The 18,102-nt window shown below is 36.6% G+C and overlaps 1 protein-coding gene and 1 long non-coding RNA gene across 5 annotated transcripts in view; one reads left to right on the top strand and one right to left on the bottom strand.

Moving 5' to 3' along the window:
* Window positions 1–18,102, top strand: part of LOC135212756 (uncharacterized) — an 819,431-nt gene that overhangs the window by 384,808 nt on the left and 416,521 nt on the right. The window lies entirely within an intron of this gene.
* The window catches only part of LOC135212755 (mucin-4-like), a 620,473-nt gene that overhangs the window by 252,481 nt on the left and 349,890 nt on the right, over window positions 1–18,102 (bottom strand). For all 3 annotated transcript variants that reach the window (XM_064246503.1, XM_064246504.1, XM_064246505.1), the window contains exon 2: window positions 12,549–14,454. In XM_064246503.1, coding sequence (XP_064102573.1) covers window positions 12,549–14,452 — 1,904 coding nt within the window. In that variant the 5' untranslated portion in view covers window positions 14,453–14,454. The remainder of the gene's footprint in view (window positions 1–12,548; window positions 14,455–18,102) is intronic.

Genomic DNA, 18,102 nt, shown 5'->3' with positions numbered 1-18,102 from the left:
GTTACTGGAAACAGGTGGCTAATTTTGGGAAAGGGATGAATGGTAACCGTTATGCTTTAGGAAAAGAGACAGAATGTGACGTCTTTCTCTCGCGAGAGATAAAGAGACGCATGATTGCCACCCACCCGGACTTTCACAGGATATTGAAAGCTATCCAGACCTTCAAAAACACCGAATTCGTTCCAAATAGGAAACGTTGCCCGAGGTTCGATTTGGTGAGGGAAGGTTGAGTTAGGACTTATTCAAGTAATTACCATCGTCAACCTTTGCTGAGTGTTTACGTTTCGTTTATGCTCTCCAGGCTTTGGACTTAAGGCTTATTCTATGTTAATGCCTGCCCATATTCAGGAAGACTGATGGTAATAGTAGCATTGCATTGAATTGATATTTATATTGCGGAGGTGCTCTTTTGAAAAGTTGTTATTGTTTTATTTTAAATTCCCATTTTATTTGCTTATGAGTGTATGTGAGGACGTATGAGCAAGTTTTAACAATATCCAAAAATATCAGAAAGTTTATGGAAATTTGTATTTTCGCTGACGTCAATCATCATTTTTGTGTATTAGCCACCGTCAGGAAAATATTTGTGGATTTAAACGGCTATTGCATCGAACACTGATATATATTACCGATCATATATAATACCACGGAGCGATCAATATGTTGCATTTGATCAAATGTTTACAAATGGCTTTAAATTAATATTTATTACAATTCGTTCATCATACTCGATATTCTGCTGAAAACGAGCGCTGGTCGTGAATGTGTTATGTGCAGCCAAACTTATTAAAAATTTTAGGAATGGTATTCTTCGTCAGAGGGAAATCTCTTGGTTTTGTTTCTTTTTGCTTAGTATCTATTCTCTAGGGAGTAGTCAGTTCATTTTTATTGTACTCACGTAGATTGTCTAAATATAATCTTATATCTTTTATAAATGCACTTAATGTTAAGTATATCTTAGTTTAACCAGACCTCTGAGCTGATTAACAGCTTTCCTCCGGCTAGCCCGAAGGATTAGATATTTTAGTTCACGTAGCTATAAAGACCAATTAATTTTTCCAGCTTATTGTGGGGTCCGAACCACATTGTACCGAGAAATGAATTTCTAATCATCAGAAATAAATTCCTCTGCTTTCGCACTGAGTGGCCGTGGGTAGCGAACTCGGGCTACCAGATTGATAGTCGAGTACGGAACCCATTCGTCCAGTGAGGAACTATTTATGTGCTTTGGAAAGACTACATGTAAAATGTAGGTTTTTTTTTTTTCCCTTAAAGTAGTCCAGATTTTGGTGATCTCTATCTGTTTGAGAAAATTATGCGGCTTCAAATGGTATATTATCTCCTTTACTCGGGGGGGGAGGTGGGGGGGGGGGGGGTGGGGGGGTTGGGGAGGAGGGAGGTGGGAGGGTTGGGGAGGAGGGAGGTGGGAGGGGTTGGGGGGGAGGGGGGAGCGGTAAGTAGTGAGAGAAAGATCAAGTAGGTAGCCCATGAGTTGAAAAGATGGCGGACCAGTGGTAGATTTTACAGTCATCGCAACTTGATCTCTCTCTTTTCGCACAGTTTTTAAGGCGCTGCCTAATCAAAGACAGTGCACTTCGTTACGTAATGGGTTTGCAAACATAGTGAAGGTAATTGAAGTTCTCTCTCTCTCTCTCTCTCTCTCTCTCTCTCTCTCTCTCTTTAGACTGTTTTGGTTTCGTGTTACGCTTTAGGCTTTGTTGGTTTCGTGTTACGCTTTAGACTCTTGGTATTTTGTTACGCTTTAGACATCTTTCTTGAGGTAGCAGCGTCTGGTGTTTTATAGTATTATATTAAATTCATATTGAATTCAAATTGACACTAATTTTAGTTCGTGTCTAAGAAGCTTCCCTGTAAAAACAAGACATTTTTTGTGTTATTTAAACTTGGCTTATATCTGCCACTTTATACTCATTCCACCAATATACATAACACACACACATACACATACATATATATATACATATATATATATATATATATATATATATGTATATATATATATATATATATATATATGTGTGTGTGTGTGTGTGTGTGTCTGTGTGTGTGTGTTTGTGTGTATGTATTGCATACATGCAGAGAGATAGGAAGTAATATATTCCCTCAAAACGAGTGATGGATTTTATGGCAAATACTAGAATAACTCGAACTTATTTTTTTTTAAATAAATATATATATATATATATATACATATATATATATATATATATATATATATATATATATATATATATATATTCACCTATATAATTAGTTTTAGTTCGTTAACAGTTAAGGAAAGTATTGGAACATTAAAAGCAAGCTACATGACCAAAGTATATATTATTTAAGAATATTGTTAGGAAAAAGAAATAAGCTGGATTATCTAGAGATAAAAGATTAAGCAAAGAAGTGTTTCTGATCGTTGCAGGAAGACAGTGTATCAATAATTATCAACATTGATAAGAGATTGTTTTTTTGCGTTCACCTGGAGTTCAGAGTTGCAAGGATAAAAACGGATATCTTGGCGTTCCGGGAACTCACAAAGAAAACGCGCTTCCCGTATATTACAACGTTTAATGCACTGGTAGAGGCGAGATCTCCAAGGACGGATTTCATAGAATCTTTAGTATACTAATGTTTCGCAGCGAAGTCTAAGAAAGGATTCATTGGGCTCCAAAGCCTGATGGGTTTGAGAAACTGGATTCATGAAGTATTGAATTGTTAAAAGTAATTCTCTCTCTCTCTCTCTCTCTCTCTCTCTCTCTCTCTAAGTATTACCATGCTGTAAAAGAATGTATAATTATAAAATCTGAGTGGATCTTCCTTGTTTGTCATCCCCGGGTGGGTATCGGGAAGGTAGGGGAGACATGGACGCATCCACCCTCCTCCTGCAGAACTGTGTGTCCGCCCCGTGGGTAGGTAGGGGTTGGTGGGAGGGTAGGGTGAGTCATGACGCATCACCACCCTCCTCCTGCAGAACTGTGTGTCCGCCCGTGTGGTAGGTAGGGGGTTGGGAGGGTAGGTGAGTCATGACGCATCCACCCTCCTCCTGCAAAACTGCGTCTCCACCCCGTGTGGTAGGTAGGGGATTGGGAGGGTAGGAGATGCATGACGCATCCACCCCCCCTCTTCAAAACATGTCTGTCTGGCCCCGGGGGTTGGGGGTTAGGTACGGGATCGGGGATGGTGGGGGAGACATGACACATCCACCCTCCTCCTGCAAAACTGTGTGTCCACCCGAAGGGTAGGGGAGGCATGACCTTACTTAGACCTTACCTTACAGACCTTACAGTTCGTTCGGGTTGCCCCAGGTCCCTCAGTGTGAGGCGCCTCTAATGTCTACCAGAGAGTTGCTAGTACATCTTCCGGTATATTTTGCATCTTCCAATCTTGGATGGTCTGGGATGCAGTTTAGATATTTGTCGAGCTTATTCTTAAACACATCTACGCTCACTCCTGATATATTCCTCAGATGAGCTGGCAACGCATTGAATAGACGCTGCATTATCGATGCTGGTGCGTAGTGGATTAATGTTCTGTGTGCTTTCCTTATTTTTCCTGGTATAGTTTTGGGCACTATTAATCTACCTCTTTCTGATATTTTTAGTTCCATGATATTTTCTGTTATTCCTTCTATCTGTTTCCATGCCTGAATTATCATGTAGCGTTCTCTTCTCCTTTCTAGACTATATAATTTTAAGGATTTGTAGTCTTTCCCAGTAGTCTAGGTCCTTAACTTCTTCTATTCTAGCTGTAAAGGACCTTTGTACACTCTCTATTTGTGCAATATCCTTTTGATAGTGTGGGTACCATATCATATTGCAATATTCAAGTGGACTACGAACATATGTTTTATAAAGCATAATCATGTGTTCAGCTTTTCTTGTTTGAAGTGCCGTAACAACATTCCCATTTTGCTTTACATTTTGCCAACAGAATGGCTATTTGATCATTGCATAAACATGTTCCTATTCATCATCACACCAAGGTCTTTAACTGCTTCCTTATTTGTGATTGTCTCATTATTAGGTCCCCTATATGCATATAGCTTTCTTTCTCTGTCTCCATAATTTATTGATTCAAATTTATCAGAGTTAAATACCATCCTATTTACCTCTGCCCAATCATATACTTTGTTAAGGTCTCTTTGTAGAGCGTTCCTATCTTCATCACAAGTAATTTCTCTACTTATTCTTGTGTCATCAGCGAAACTACTCACTACCGAATCCTTAACATTACTGTCTATGTCTTCAATCATAATAACAAACAATATTGCAGCTAGCACCGTACCTTGTGGCACACCGGATATTACCTTGGTTTCATCCGATTTCTCATCGTTTGCAATAACTATCTGTTTTCTGTTGTGTAAAAATTCTTTTAACCATCTTCCTACTTTATCTACGATATTGTGTTTTCTAATTTTCTTTGCTAATATATTATGGTCTACTTTGTCAAAAGCTTTTGCAAAGTCTAGATAAACCACATCTGTTTCATTTCCGCTTTTCATATTTTTGAATATGTTCTCACGGTGGACTAACAGTTGGGTTTGTGTACTTTTTCCGGGTACGAAACCGTGTTGTCCTATATTAAACAAATTATTTTTTATTAAATGTTTCATAATATTTTTCTTCATTACCCTTTCATACACTTTCATAATATGTGATGTTAGACTCACAGGCCTATAATTACTTGCCTCTAGTCTTGATCCACTTTTGAAAGTAGGGGTGATATATGCTAATTTGTGCTCATCATAAATCTTGCCTGTATCTACACTTTGTCTTAATAATATTGCAAGTGGCTTTGCGATAGAATGAACTACTTTCTTTAACAAAATAGCAGGGACTCCATCCGGCCCTGCAGCAGCTCCATTTTTAATTTCATTAATTGCCTGCACAATATCAGCTTCATTAATTTCTATGTCAGCTAAATATTCACTATTTTCGTCCCTTACTTCTATATCATTATCTTCATTATCTATTCTAGGGGTGAATTCTCTCTTATATCGTTCTGCCAGTATGTTGCAAATTTCCTTTTTTTCATTCGTTAATCTCCCTTCAATTCTCAGAGGGCCTATTTCTATTCTTCTTTTATTCATCTTCTTCGCATATGAGTATAATAGTTTGGGGTTTTGCTTGATATTTAATAGGGTTTTTTCTTCCAAGTCCCGTTTTTCATTTTCTTTTGATTGTATAATCTTTTGTTTTGCATTTTCTATCTTACTTTTTAGTTCTATAACTTTCCATGCATTTTTTTTCTTTTGCAAGACCTTTTTTCCACTTTCTGATTTTCTGGAACAAGATCCTTCTGTCTCTTGGTAGGATGCATGAATGATGTTTACTTTTCTTCTTCGGTATATATTTATCCACTATTTTCTCCAATATTTTATATAATATCTCCGTATTTACCCTTATGTCATCACATTACGAAAATGTTATCCCAATCTTTGTTTAATTCTCATTAATTTCTGACCATTTTATATTTTTATGTAGAAGTTGTATTTTCCATATCCTTCCCACTTTTTCATTTCTTGCTTATCTCTATTTTCACTTGCTTTGGAATGAACTGTAATTCTATGACATTATGATCTGAAATACTCGCATTATAAACTATTATTTCTTTAACATAATTCATCTCGTTCACAAATACTAGGTCTAAAGTATTTTCCTTTCTTGTTGGCAGGTGATTTATTTGTTGAATGTTGTATTCTAGTAGCATATCTAATAGCTTTTCAAATTGCCTCTTATCTTCTGCACTACTATTACTCTCTTTTTATATGTATAAGTACAACCACAGTCTCCTATTCGTTCTTTCCATTCTACGAAAGGAAAGTTGAAGTCACCAGATAGGAGAATAGTTCAGTCCTTGTGATTTCTACATATATCATCCAATTTTTCAATTATTAAGTCAAACTCTTTAGTATTAGGAGGTCTATATATTACTATGTTCATCAATTTTTCAGATTCAAATTCTACCGCTATTAGTTCACATTCTGAGTTACTATATTTCTCATATATTTTTCCTTGTTTTTTGTCTTTCCCATATATTGCGGTTCCCCTTGATTCCTATTTTTTCTATCTGATCTATAAGTTTGGAACCCTTTTATTTGATCATCATTCCCAGTCTCTTGGGAATACCAGGTTTCACTTATATTCATTATATCTATTTTCTTTTCATTTTGGGTTAGTTCTTCTAAGTACTCTATTTTTCTTTTTGAGTTACTCGTAACTAAACCCTGCGCATTCATCACTATGATGGTTTGCGTGTTTTCTCCTCATTTAATATTGGTAGTAATAAGGATTTTCCCATGTCTCTGTTCTGTTCTGGTATGTTGTTCTTTTTTCATTTCCAGAAATTCTGACATTAAAAAATCCAACTTTTCCATAATATTTGATCTTCCTTCATCATAATTATTCATTTTGTGTCTGAATCTGCAATTTTCTCCGTTTCTGCAATATCCTCTTGCATAATAAATACAGTTATTATCTCTTGAGTAGAATTTCGGAGCTGATGCTTTGAAATTTTTTGCTGACACCTCTGCATATCTCATTGGTGGTTTGCTTTTCTCTTTTACCTGATATTCTTGATTTCTCTCTTTATTTTTTTTCTTTCTTATTTTGGATTTTATTACTTGGTTGGTTATTTATTTGATTATTATTCATGGCTACAGGGTGCATATATTTGCATTTTTTGTCGAACTTACATCCTTTTCCTTCTTTTAGGTTTTTTTACATATTTTTTTTTTGATGCAGATCTCTGCAATCATCCCCATAGCCATCTAAGTATGCACATTTACCATATATTTCATAGTTTTGATCATACCTTAGGATGTTTGTAGTAACATCTTTCTCCAAATCTGCAATTCCCTCTTTTCAAAAGGTTGCAGATTTTGTCTTTCTTGTCTATTTTTTCCTCTTTCCCGTCATTGTGTAGATCTGGGTAGAGCCTCTTCGGGATTTGCTTTTCTGTTGTCATATCGTAATTTATTTCTTCGTAGGTATGCTGCTTTATGCCTCATATGTAGTATCAATGAGTATCTCTGCATCCATACTTTTATCTTGTTCTTTGTTTTCCTTATTTTTTTTCTGTCATTTCATTTTTGTTTACTTCTCTTCCGTTTTCCTCTTCTTCTTTTTCTTCTTCTTCTTCCTCCTCTTCTTCTTCATCCTCAACTATTTGTACATTCAATCTTGATTTAATAACATTGTCTATCCATGATAGACATGTTGAACAAAAAATTCTTGTATCTTTTCTCAAATCTTGCATTACCTCAGCACACTGTGGATGGGTCGGAATGTTGCATGCAGCACATTTTCTGATTAGGTTTTGTGGATTGACTATGCTATACCAAAACCTTACACAGTTTGCATGCTTTTGGCATTCTTTTCCTAATGCATCAATTAGGATATTCACAAGATTCACCTTATTCATTTTCTTTGTCGGAATATGTTGGTTTATGTATATTTTCTTTATGAGTCTCTTGACCACTTGGATTTTATTTGGAACTTCTTCAATTATTTTCAAGATGTTTTCATTAGATTTGTTCCAGTTTGAAGGATTATATCCTTCTAATATATCTATGAATGCTTTTGTATCTTTTTGGTTAGGACTGTTGCTGATTTCATAGATGAGAAATGCCAGTTCCCTTCCTGCTACCTCATCGTATTGCGAATCTGCCAAGCAAGCTAAATTACGCCACCTCTTCCCGCAGTTGGAACTTACTGCCATCTTGTTCTGATTTCAGTATTACACTTGTTAAAACTAACTTAGAAGACGCTTTATCCTACTATTTTCACACTAATCTTATCACCGATAGTTCACGAACACTTCTAGATATTTCTCAAATTCTAGTCGTATGTTAAACTTGTGATATCTGTTGATTAATCTGACTTCACGCGGGTACGTCTCACCAAGCAAGATGGCTACTACGGACAGCGCCGGGTTCCAGTGCCGCGTAGCCCTCACCATCAAGCTTGTAAAGTTGAAATTTTTTTCACCTAAATTAGCACCACCCTTCTATAAAAGATACATCTTGGTAAGTCGGAATTACTCTAGTGAATAGAGAGAAGACTAAGATGCCAGCAAGTCATACTTATAAAAGGCGTAACGTGATTGGTTGAAAAGAATTCGTATATCACAGCTTGCTTGTCACCTTCCTAGTACATCATAACTTCCACATTGTTTTCGAAGTTAGGGCGAACAGCAATTAAATAGCGTCTTAGTTCGTGGCATCTTGAGATGAAGAAACTTGGGAATTGAGTGTTCTAGTATCAAGACAGAGATCTACCTTTTCTTTGTTATTGTGATGTACTAAGTTTTCTCATTGTCTTCCTCTCACATCTGACTTGATATCCACCGCAGTCAGGCGACTTCCTTTATTGGATTCTTATAACAAGTGTTCCTTTTGCATATATTTTTTTTTTTGCTTTTTACTCAAGGAAAATCAAATAAAAAGTATCTTTGCAATGGAACGATGACATTTTGCCTCCGGCAATCGATGACTTGACACTATCGACAATAATTGGAAAATGTTGGAAAAACCTAACTCAGTTCGAGATTTTTTCTTTATAAATTGTGACAATGTTTTTTTTTTAATACAGGGTGTCCATAAAGTCCCAGTACCATTACAGGTATTTATTGCTTGTAATGGTACTGGGACTTTGTACAGTGAAAATTGTTATCTTGTGTTCGTAGTTGACTACTTGCAAACGAAGACCGAGAAAATGTGGAGATTCGATGGAGTGCAATTTCGGTTCGCACTTTTTGCTTTGCGAGAGGTTATGCTGTGACACTAGTTGTCAACTGAGCGCTTATTATTATTATTATTATTATTAATTATTATTGTTGATATTTCAGTAGGTGAAACCTATTCACGTTGCTTTCAACCTCCCACCGTTAAAGACCTCACGCACACTGCAGCAGTAACTGCTCATGATACAGGAAGAAACGATCAGTTGGAAGTACATGATTCTGGGTTAATCTTTATCGTTGTAAATAGGTAACGTTTGCAGCATGCAGAGTTCTATTAAGGTCTGAGATGTTGAAAACTGATATATATTATTTCATGGTTGTTGAATAAATGGTCTGAAGACTAGTTATGACGCGTAATGATTATAAAAGACGGGAGAACGTCTCCCTCCTTTATATGGACAACTGATAGAAACTAATTATATAATGAAAAATGGTTTGGGACTCTTTGTTGGCAAATAAGTCTGCCCAATAATTAAATTTGATTTAGTGTAATTGGTAGGATTCAAACCGAGCATTAAATCAGATTCACTTGAGATTACAAGATGGATTATGATCCGGTAATTACCAAACGACTTTGGTAATTACGGTATAATTTTGAAATTACACCGGGTCTCGACAGAGCTCGTGTCTCGGCCTCTTTTGAAGAAGACTTTTTGAGATAAATGCGGATTCCTCCTGGTAGAATTCACCGTCAGGCTCCGTGAAGCTTCGGGAGAGGAAATGAACGCCAGATAATGGGTCCTGATACTGGACAGGCTCTCCGTGTTTAGGGGGAAAGGGGTTGGGGGTGGGGGGGGGGGTCTTTCCCGAAATTAGGTCGCATACCTCGGAAAGGAGTTTTTTTTTTTTTTTTTTTTTCACACAATCATCTCTACATCAGAAGCATCGTTTAAATAACACGAGATTGTTAATGCATGGATACTAGTCGAAACAGTTGCGTATATTTGTGGATAATTGTATGTATATATATATATATATATATATATATATATATATATATATATGTATATATATATATATATATATATATATATATATATATATAATATATATATATATATATATATATATATATATATATATATATATATATATATATATATATATATATATATATATATATATATATATATATATATATATATATATATATATATATATGTATACCAATCATCTATACATCAGAAACATCGTTTAAATACACACGAGATTTTGTATGAATGGATGCTAGTCGAAATAGTTGCGTATATTTGCGGATAGTTTGTATATTTACGCCGAACTTTCAATAAAAAAAAATGCATACCTCGAATTTCCAATACAAGAATAGGTCCAGGAGTGTGAAGATTTTAATGATTGTAATGTATATTTCGATACATACAACTGCTTACTATAGTATCTATGAATTTACTTTGAAAGGTATTAATAGCTCTTATTATCGAGCCGCTTCGTTTCAAAACCTAAGAGAAACGTTCCTTTTTATACGTCCATCAATGACTGTGCAAGAAATATATCTTATTTAATTGATGCCATCAATGAAATATATTCTTCTCTGTGCAGATATGCACGATGCCTCAATTAAATACACACTCCTGGATTCAAAGTATACTTAGCGTTCCCGTCTCGTGCTGTATATATTTGCCCGAGGAAGAGAAACCGTTCAATTCATTCTCATTAAGAGAGAGAGAGAGAGAGAGAGAGAGAGAGAGAGAGAGAGAGAGAGAGATACTCTCATCGTCTCAGAGCGAGTTAGCTTATCTTAATGAGGATTTCCAGAGCGTATTTCATTTTTTTTAATACCTTGCTTTCGCAGTGTTTGTGTTTATGACAGGCAGGTAATTAATGAACTCACTAATTACATAAGCATGCACTTGAAACGAGTTTTGTTCTTCGTAAGTGGTAATTATTAGCATTCCGTCTTGCAACTGAACATTCCATTCTGTATATCCAATGCTGAGCATTTTATGAGACACTGACAGAAATAGCATTCCTATTTTCAAGACATATTTTCTCTATGTGATATTTTTAGGACAGCATTCGGTTTTCAAGGCTTTGCATTCCAAGAGAGAGATAATTTAAGGCTTGGAAGACACGGACATCCAAGACGAAGCTTTTACAATAAGAAGAGACAGACAGACATACAGACATCAAGCTGAGAACACAACATCGATAAGACAGACAGACAAGACAGACAGACAAGCTGAGAACACAACATCGATGGTAAACTATAAGTAATGCCAAGAATATATATGATGCAATATTCACCACGAAGAAAGTATACACTAATATGAGACACCATGACCATGACTCAAACACACAAAAACTTACACAATGTGATACCAGGCACGTTACTTGATACAAGCAATGTTAAAGAGCACACACAAATATAGATATATAGTGCAGCTTGGAACTTAATAATCAGTTTTAGAATTTTAAATGGGTATTTATACAAGCTTCTGTTCCACCACGAATCGAGACGAGGCTACATTTTCGTTTTCCGTACTGTTGTGCTTTGTTTATCTTTAATCCCGTGGAGTGCAGGGTGAATTATACTTTGGAAAATGTTGTCGAAGTTCATCGTTAACATGTACGCGTGTTCTTGTGCTTAACGTTACTCCGATAGGTTGTTTGTAAATACACTGAAAACTCTTTTATCACGTTTGTATTATACAGTCTGGGGGAAAATACCTAGTGTATTGAGTAAAGAGGCGATACTGCTTTATTCATCGGTTCCCTGACAATTGACAAAGACAAAACTTCGAACAAATGAAGTGGAAAGTTGGAACCTTAAACTCGATATTGGAGGAATGGAAATCACTCTGGTTTTGATCCTTCTTGGGATGATGGAGGCAGTTTGCCTATTCATAAGTATCTAAATTTCGATTGAAAATCTCCTCGAGTGTGTTATGCACGCATTAGTGTTAAAGACAATTAATGGCTAAATATAACTTGCTGTCAGGGGGGTGTCGTTCAACAGTTGGCCTTCCAAAGGAGTGATCACCAAATACACGAAGTATACCTTTGCTTCCTAAACTACGCTTATTTCGAACATTTTTACTTAGAAGGGATGAACACAATTCCCAAAAATCGCTCCTTGTGTATATTGAGCGCTATTCTTGAGACGAGTCTTTTTTTTCACTGCCAAGATGAATTTATAGTTAACCCTTTGTATCTTGAATTACAACGTAATGTTGCGGTTTCCTTTGCAATAAAGATATTAATTTCAAGTCATTCGTATCTGTTTTCTTAGTATTAAGAGTATATGCCAGTGAAGATTTTATATGATTATCTCTTATTTGTTTAATTATTTCGGTTTTGGGAATTAGTTAAAAAATACATTCCCTGTGCAAGATGTTAGCATTGCAGACTCAAGTGTTCACTCGTAAAAATTCGTAAAAGATGTTATGCTGAAGAAATTGATCTATGCTTGTTTTTAGTTCTGTAGTTCTGTGATTGATTAAGAAAGGCACGTGTAATTTTTTTATTTGTCATTCATTGTTGCACTCGTAATTAGCATAAGATTCTGGTTAAAGGGAATCAGCTTGTCATTACATGGTATTATGGATATGGTTTAAGGTCATAAGTTTATATAACACGGTAGGTATGATGCGTCTAATGCTACCATCTACACTAAATAGCATTCGCCACGACAGAACAATGCATCACAAGCAAAGAAATCTCTATGCCACATACAGAAGCCTTTATAATACCTTGGAAATATTGGGGGTTGGTTATGGAATCCTATTTGAGGGGTACGAGACTAAGTCGGGGAAATAATTTATTTGGTTTATGTGACTCACCTGGAAGCGTCAGATGCCACGCTGTTGTTAGATCTTGTTCTTCTGGATTTGAAGGAGTCGCCACGGTTGACTATGCGCCGGCCACTGATGGAGAAGTGCCTCAGGCGATAGTAGTCGTCATCATCCTCATCTGCGTTGACTGGAAGGGAAGTCATGCGAGGTCTCTCCAAGGGAAGAGCGAGCAGAGTGGGGCGGGCGAGCGATTTGATTGAACGAGACCGAGCGTGATGAGGAGAACCATATTTCATGTCGAACTCGTGGAGTTCCGCAGGAGTGAGATCCTCCGGTGTAATGGCTGGAAAACCTTGAGGAACATTTGGGGGGGACCCTATCTCCATGGCTGGATCTGTCTCGCCAGGTACCCACCCTCCTTCACCTTGATAGTCGGAATCAAACATGTCTACTCTCAGGTCAGGAGTAGAAAGTGGAGCTGGGGATGTTATGCCTGTCCTCTGGCTTGGGTCAGAGCTAACGCTTGGTGAGGTCACTAAGGATAAGGGTTTAACTCTGGATCCTTTTGAAGAACCGTCAGATATTTTTAAAGAACCAACAGACACTGTAGAACTTGCAGAGGGACTTGCAGCACTTTCTTCCTGAGAGGCAGGTAACCCAGCCCCTGTGGCATTTGATACGGATGCTCCGTCCGTTATGCTTATGTCTTCTGCTTCAGAAGATGTATCTCCTGCATGCACCAAAAGGGGAGTTGTGTCTGATGTGTTAATAGCCCCAGTAACATCCATAACAGCTGGGGCATGTTGAACTGTTGGAGATGTTTTTTTTGAAGATGGCCTCCCACCGAAAGGTGACACTGAAGAAGCCCTAGTTGTGAATGCTGGATCATTGGGTGAATTCTTTTTATATGTGCAACCTACTGTGTTTGCAGCCCACGTTGGGGAGGCGAGGGGGCTGCTTCCAGTTTTATTTGCAGATAGCACCCCACTAAAATCTACTTCCATACTGGACCCATCTTGCACGGGTTTTGTTTTCATGTCCAAGGTAGCACACGCACTGTCATTTTCAGTTGAGAGATCCATAAGGTTCACACTTTCAGTACTTTCCATACTAGAGGCCACTAACGGAATCCTTCCAACTGATTTCAGGTGAGGGGCATGCGGGAAACCCTTGTGATCTGTTGGAAGCTGTGGCACTCGTCCTTGAAGTCTAGCATCTGGGGGAGGAGGTAAAGTAGGTACAACTTCACATGCCATTTTTTTCTGTTTTTGTCCTAGGCTTGTTTCACTCCCTCTCCTACTCATACTCTCTGGTGATGGTTTTGCACTTCCTGACATTCCTCCCAATGCATGTTTTTGCCCTGCAAACTGAGTTATTCTCTCTGAATGACCCTGCGGGGACTTTGGCCCTTTGCTTGGAACCTGGTTGCCTTTCTGAACAAATCTTGACCTCTGGCCTTGACTCTGAGGAGACTTATGGCCTTGGCTCTGACCCGACCTCTGACTCTTGGACCGATGAACTTGTCTTGACCCCAGCCAAGATGATCCCTCAAAGGTAAGGGTGCCACTGTGGATGCCATAGCTCTCTCCCTGCTGCTGCTGCTGCTGCTGCTGCCCTCGCAAAGGTGTCCTGGCACGTCGGCTGTGGGAACCGGGCTTCAGCACTTTCGGGGAGACGTTGGGCGTGGTAGAAGTTGGTGAATGAGGGGGCATAAGGGGTGAATGGTGGCCTGACAGAATGGTCTGTGATGATGAGGGAGATGAAAACGTTGGGTTGGTGGTCGGTTCAGTGGGCAGGAGTGTTGTAGGTGGCAGAGTGGCTTGCGATGGTAGGGTGGGTTGGGTCGTGAGAATGGTCGGCGTGAGCCTCGCATGGTGAGTGTTCGGTGTGGCCTCCCCACCGGCTGTGGTAGCGCCCTGAGGATGGTCTCGCTCCTGCTCCAGCGTCATCATCCCTGGAAGGAGAAATGATATTTCTTTAGGGTTTGCGTTAGATTAGACTTACTAGTTTGGTTTAAAAGTTGACAGAAAACAAGGTTTTGTTTAGTCAAAGGTTGTAAGATGTCCTTATATACGCATGTTATTTTTTCTGCAAAAAATAAAAATTAAATAATAATATGTATATAATAATAATAATAATAATAAAATTTTTATTATTATTATTTATTTATTTATTTTTATTTCCTACTAGAAATGCCGCAATAGATCAGTAATATTGACACGGCTAAGAAGAATTGGTCACACTAAACTGACACATGGTTACCTAATGAGTAACCCCCATGCCCCAATACCTATATGCGAAATATGTAATGTACAAATAACAGTAAAACATATTTTAGAAATCTTTTCAAAATATGGAATCCAAAAAGAAATATTATTTAGAAGATATTTCTTTAAAGTAACAAATTTTCACTTTTTAATATTTTCAAATTCCTTAAATTTAATAATTTATGCGATAGAATATAATATATAGTAATGTATATATTCCTAATATGAAATATTTATTTTTTAGATAGTATTTTATAAAGATTTTTATCATAGCTTGTCTAATCCTTCGAGCCAGCCCTAGGAGAGTTAATATTAACTCAGTGGTCTGGTTAAACTAAAGTAAAAAAAGTATTATTATTATTATTATTATTATTATTATTATTATTATTATTATTATTATTATTATTATTATTATTATTATTATTATTTGAAGGTAGGAGACCCTCTCTCAAACATGTTTTGTTAAAGAGGATGGCAGCATTTGTGGAATTGATTTTATATATGGTCGTTTCAGTTCTTCTTATTATTCTCTTCTCATCAGGGTTGATATTTGTTAATAGCTGGTTAAGGAAATGTCTTATAGAAATACTAATTTATTGATAAGACAACTAAAGATTTTTAGTTGTCTTATCAATAAATTAGTATTTTTATAGACATTTCCTTAACCAGAGTATGAACATCGGCCAGCTATTAGCAAATATCAGCCCTGATGAGAAGAGAATAATAAGAAGAATTGAAAAGACCATATATAAAATCAATTCCACTGATGCTGCCATCCTCTTTAACACAAAATAGTAATTATTATTATTATTATTATTATTATATTATATAGGATTATTATTTATTATTATTATTATTATTATTGATTATTATTATTCATTATTATTATTATTTATTATTATTATTATTTTTATTATTATTAGTGTATGCTGGAAGTAAACCCTCTTTTAAACATGTTTTATTAAAAGTGATTGCTGCCTCAGCTGCATTAATTTTATACAGGTTCTTCTCTATTTTTCTAATTATTGCTTTCTCATTGTTGCTTAAACTGGTGAGCAACGCACCGAAGGTTGACATATCTCAATTAGGTCAAACGATTGGATTTTATTGGTAAAAAATTTCAGTTGGGGTAGTCAAATTTTCGGGATACACCCGAAAATTTGACTACAACAACTGAAATTTTTTACTAATAAAATCCAATCGTTTGACCTAATTGAGATATGTCAACCTTCGGTGCGTTGCTCACCAGTTTAAGCAACAATGAGAAAGCAATAATTAGAAAAATAGAGAAGAACCTGTATATAATTAATGCAGCTGAGGCAGCAATTACTTTTTATAAAACATATTATTATTATTATTATTATTATTAATAATTTTTCCAAAGCAGTGCTCTGTGCTGTAGATATGAACTTACACCTACATTGCAACAGACTCGAGTACAGAATGAACGTCGTATGTAATTCGGAGAGACGAGGAAGGGACGCCTCTTTTAGCTTTATTTATTTTGTTTTTATTTTTTTTATTTTTGTTTGTTTTTTACTTCAACAATCCAGGGGGTGCGAGAACTAACTGCTGCTTTGAAAGAGATGCATGCATTAAAACAGGTTAAGAACCACTGACGTAGAGGGACGATTGATAGCCTACAGATGCGAAGTGTGGTAGATCATGTGGATTGGTAATGTCTGCAGATGGTACAGTGATGACTGGGAATACTGTAGAGAAACTGCAAAAACTCGTTGAAGAGTTTAACCGGGTTTGCAAGGAGAAAGTTGAGAGTCGGTGTTGGCGAGAGTAAGGTTTTAGGGTAAATGGAAAGACATGGATGGTAAAAAGACTTTTAGTAGTGGGTTTGTTTAGGCATTGAATTGGGAAAACGAAAGGCAGGTGGAGTATCGAGAAGAGTAAAGCCACAGAGCAGGTGAAGCAAGCAAGCAAGCATGCAAGAAAGGCAGCAGGGTGCATGCAAAAACTTTGGAAGAATCTCGGAGTGTTCGTGGAATGGATTGGGGATTCCGGGTGAAGTTGCTGGTATGTAGCCTGTCACATATTGTTTCATATTTTGTTTTTTTGTATTTGGCGTTACCAAGTGCTTGTTTTCGTTTGCAAATTATCGTGTGGCCTGCTCTAGTAGTGTTAGAAGAAAACTGATTGTCCTCCATTTTGTATTTAGCGTTAAATTTTTGTGTAGACTTTGTTGTGACACTTGTTTTTATTATTTTTTTTTTTCGAGGTTTGCAAGATTTTATTTTTCTGTGCATTTTATTTCGTATCTTTCTTACATTTGTATTTCAGAATGCATTTTTTATTCCTTACATACCCATTTCCATCTTTTTCGTTGGTATTTACATTTGAGAATGCTTTCGTGGTTAAAGTTTTTCATTGTTTTATTTACCGTTGAAAATTGCTCTAGCAGGTATTTTTTAGTTTTACGGAATTATCTCGCTTCTTAAAATTCCTGGGTGCGAATAAGTGTGTTAGAATCTCTCTCTCACCCTTTTATCAGAATAGAATTATGTAACCATTTTATAGAGACCTACACTACTTAATATTTAAGTTGAATTTATTTATTTACGGCGCAGGCGATCTCTTAAATTGCTCTCCCATTATTCGTTTCTTCCTGTACTGAGCGAAACGTCCGGTCTGCCGAGAATAATGTATTCCACTAAAATATTCCCTTCCTGAGCTCCGTGATGGACGTTAAAGATGAACACTCTTCCTACGGCATTATTTCTCCTCTCTGCTGCTTTTCCCAAACTACTTTCGGATGGAAGAGAAACATAATATATACAGAGCAGCTTCTGTTGTACTGCATCGTATTCACAGATCCGTAAGACTCCTGCTGGTGTCGGTTCTAAATGTACCTGCTATAGTTTCCAACACTATATTGCATGTTCAGGGGCTCATAGAAATACATACGTTTGTTTTACGAAATCTGTTCTGAAATGTCGTGTTTTGCTTAAATGCATGGTCTTGTGCAGTTTCATATTTGTAAATTAGTTGGCCCGTTTTGTGGCGAGTTTGTCTAAGAAGCGTTGTTATTGTTATTTGAGATAACTGCATCATCGTCGATTCTGTCATTTGACCTCTTGTTCCAGCAAGGTATCAAGTCTGTCTCTCTAACCACTCAGGATGCACTGAAATGTATTACCATTGGATTTGAATCCAAATGTTCTATGTACATTCTATAGTTTACCTTAAAAAAAAAGTCTAAGTATACCATTTTCCTTTCACAAACAGACGAATATCTGTTTAATAATTATGATACAACCTTTCATGAGGATTCCAAATAAGCTCTTACTTTTCTTCTACGATGTAAAATAGAGATGATATTACGG

This window comes from Macrobrachium nipponense, chromosome 41 (assembly GCF_015104395.2).
Source record: "Macrobrachium nipponense isolate FS-2020 chromosome 41, ASM1510439v2, whole genome shotgun sequence".
NCBI classification, from domain to species: Eukaryota; Metazoa; Arthropoda; class Malacostraca; order Decapoda; family Palaemonidae; genus Macrobrachium; species Macrobrachium nipponense.
This window is presented reverse-complemented; position numbering and strand designations above follow the sequence as displayed.